Raw genomic sequence first — 2,451 nt, 5'->3', positions numbered from 1 at the left:
GTAAAAATAAGATGTTTTGTAATAAATTAGCGACTCATCAGTTTACACAATGCAGCTAAAATCATTAGTCTATTCATTTGACGGAATAGAGACAGTAATATCCTGCATTTAATTAAGTGCATATAAAAATAATCTAATTATTTAATATATCACCGTATAACAGTCACAAGGAGGTGTTTCTCTACATTATTTACATTTACTTTTAATAGTTTAAGTGCAGATTAATCTTCATTTCACTTAAATAACATTTAATGCAGGGCATTTACTTGTTACATAGTTATTTTAAAGTGTGATCATTAAAGATCAGAATACTTCTTCCATCATGGTGTAATTGAAACAAACACAAATTGTAGAGGAAGGTATTTACTGTATTGGGCTGGCCGACAATCAGAGAACGCCCACTGGAGGTCACGAAGATCAGCTGATAGATGTAGTTGGATCGGTATTTCCCAGAGACCTGAAACATGTCCGTGAGAGCACAATGACATGTTAGTGCGTGTGGTTTGTCCCCAGTGAGCAAACAAATGATGTATTTTTTTTTAACGATAGATGAATATAGTGTTATTAAATACAGTACAGTACTAATTAAAAAAATACTACTATTCATATTTAGCCAACCTTTATTACAGATGATGTGTATGATCTTTAGAAAGTGTGTTTATAAATGTCAATAAATAGTACAATGCATTGTCTTGTCAATGTTCAATGTATTACTTTAATATTATAAAGTCTCTCACCTGAATAAAGGACTCTCCTTCATTCAGGATCAGCTCTTGTACAGAGTTCAGTTCACGACCAACCATTTGTCCCCAACTAAATCCATAGCGCAGCTGCAAACTGCAAGGACACAGCCAGGAGTGAGGAAACACAAACAATGATTTATACAAGGGCAATATTTGACAGAAGAATGATCAGATTGAAACTATTTGGTAACCAATAGATGGATATTGTGCTAGAACAAGTAGAAAAACATTGAAATAGAAAGCAGATCAATGGGGGTTAACCCTATGGTTGCATTTTGCACTTCCATAGCACATTAAACTTTCCATGGATCCTCCCCTTATTGCAGAAAAGGTTACTGCAACTATCCGTGCTAACAGTGGTGGTTACCTAAATAAAAGCAATAATACTACGCTGTACAAAAAGTATGAAAGTATGAGGAAAATGTATTTCAAGTATAAGGAGTAAAAAGTAGTAATTGCAGATTTTTTTTTAAATATGTTAAAAATAAATGTAAGTATTCATAAAGAAATACAGCAAATCTCAACATTTGAAAAGCTGGAACTGTGAAATGTTTTTACACAAAATGACATAAAAAAAAAGTAAAATAACTGGCCAAAATCTTTTTTGTCAACCTCTTGTTTTAGGTGTACTTAAATATAACGTTGGGTAGTTTAATCTACATCAATACATATTATTTCAAAGGTTCTGTATTCGTTTTGTGTCTTAAAATCTGAATCCATACAGTAACTAGTTAATAAAGCTATGAAATAAATGTAAAGTAAAAAGGACAATATTTCACTTTGAAATGTAGTGGAATATTATAATGTGCACATGAAGAAAATACTTAATTAAAGTCGAGGTACCTTACATTTGAACAGAATTTAAGTTAATATACTTTATTACATTTCATCACCTCCTGCTAATATTTCTTAAACAAGAAAAATCGATTCAATAGTTACGACCCATAAAATGATAGGATCCCTCATATTGCACATGCAATATGGCATTTATTATTCGCATTTGTGTTAAAGAAGGAGGACAGACTGACCCAGTGATGTAACTGCTGCTAGTTTCCCAGAGTCTGATCCCTGTGATTGGGTCCATTTTCATTTTCTGTGGAGAATGCCGTGCCTCCACCATTACCACAGCGGGGGAGAAGGAGTACTGAGGCAATGGAGCTGGAGAAGTAAATATGTGTTATGTAGAGGAAGCCATATGCTTATATACAAATATCTTATTTAATCTTTATATCTTAACCCGTCATGCAGCTGGCCCAGAGCACACCGCAAGGAACAGGAAGGGAAAGCATTCTGGTGGGGTGAATGAGTCCAGAACAACACTGAAATCTGATAAACAATTCATCAAAACACCATAATGATCAATATCCGTCAACATTTATTTAGACAAAAAAAAACAGTCTGACATTCTTCTTTAAGAAGCAAAAATCCTCTGCATGAACAAAAGCCAGTGTCAATTATAATAAAGACATTGGAATTTAAATGAGCTCTACCCGTTAACATTACATTACTTATCACTGAGCTGACGCTTTTATCCAAAGCGACTTACAAGTCAAAAACCATAAAAATTCAAACTCGGAACCAACAAGAAGTGACAATATATGCACTTCAAGCAAGATCAGACCATAGTAAGTGCTGGTGAATAAGTTACAAGGCCTAACCTAACAAAAAAAAGTATGCAATTATTGAATTGCCAAGGTACAATCGAAAT

At 33.7% G+C, this 2,451-nt stretch overlaps 1 protein-coding gene across 1 annotated transcript; it reads right to left on the bottom strand.

The window, feature by feature from the left end:
- Nucleotides 1-85: 85 nt before the first annotated feature.
- Nucleotides 86-1,879, bottom strand: LOC117537487 (zymogen granule membrane protein 16-like). The gene is made up of 3 exons (XM_034202722.1): nucleotides 1,772-1,879; nucleotides 738-837; nucleotides 86-457 (listed from the first exon to the last, which is right to left on the bottom strand). The coding sequence occupies exons 1-3, from the start codon at nucleotides 1,861-1,863 to the stop codon at nucleotides 278-280; spliced, it is 372 nt and encodes a 123-aa protein (XP_034058613.1). The 5' UTR covers nucleotides 1,864-1,879; the 3' UTR covers nucleotides 86-277.
- Between the last annotated feature and the right edge of the window lie 572 nt (nucleotides 1,880-2,451).

This window comes from Gymnodraco acuticeps, unplaced genomic scaffold (genome assembly GCF_902827175.1).
Source record: "Gymnodraco acuticeps unplaced genomic scaffold, fGymAcu1.1, whole genome shotgun sequence".
Lineage (NCBI taxonomy): Eukaryota > Metazoa > Chordata > Actinopteri > Perciformes > Bathydraconidae > Gymnodraco > Gymnodraco acuticeps.
Note: the sequence above shows the minus strand (reverse complement) of the source record. Positions and strands in the feature narration are given on the sequence as shown.

Coding starts and splice junctions, on each gene's coding strand:
- LOC117537487 (XM_034202722.1), bottom strand. CDS start 1,863: ATGGTGGAGGCACGGCATTCTCCACAGAAAATGAAAATGGACCCAATC. Junction 838..1,771: donor AGCAGCAGTTACATCACTGG/GTCAGTCTGTCC, acceptor GTGTCCTTGCAG/TTTGCAGCTGCGCTATGGAT. Junction 458..737: donor AAGGAGAGTCCTTTATTCAG/GTGAGAGACTTT, acceptor GACATGTTTCAG/GTCTCTGGGAAATACCGATC.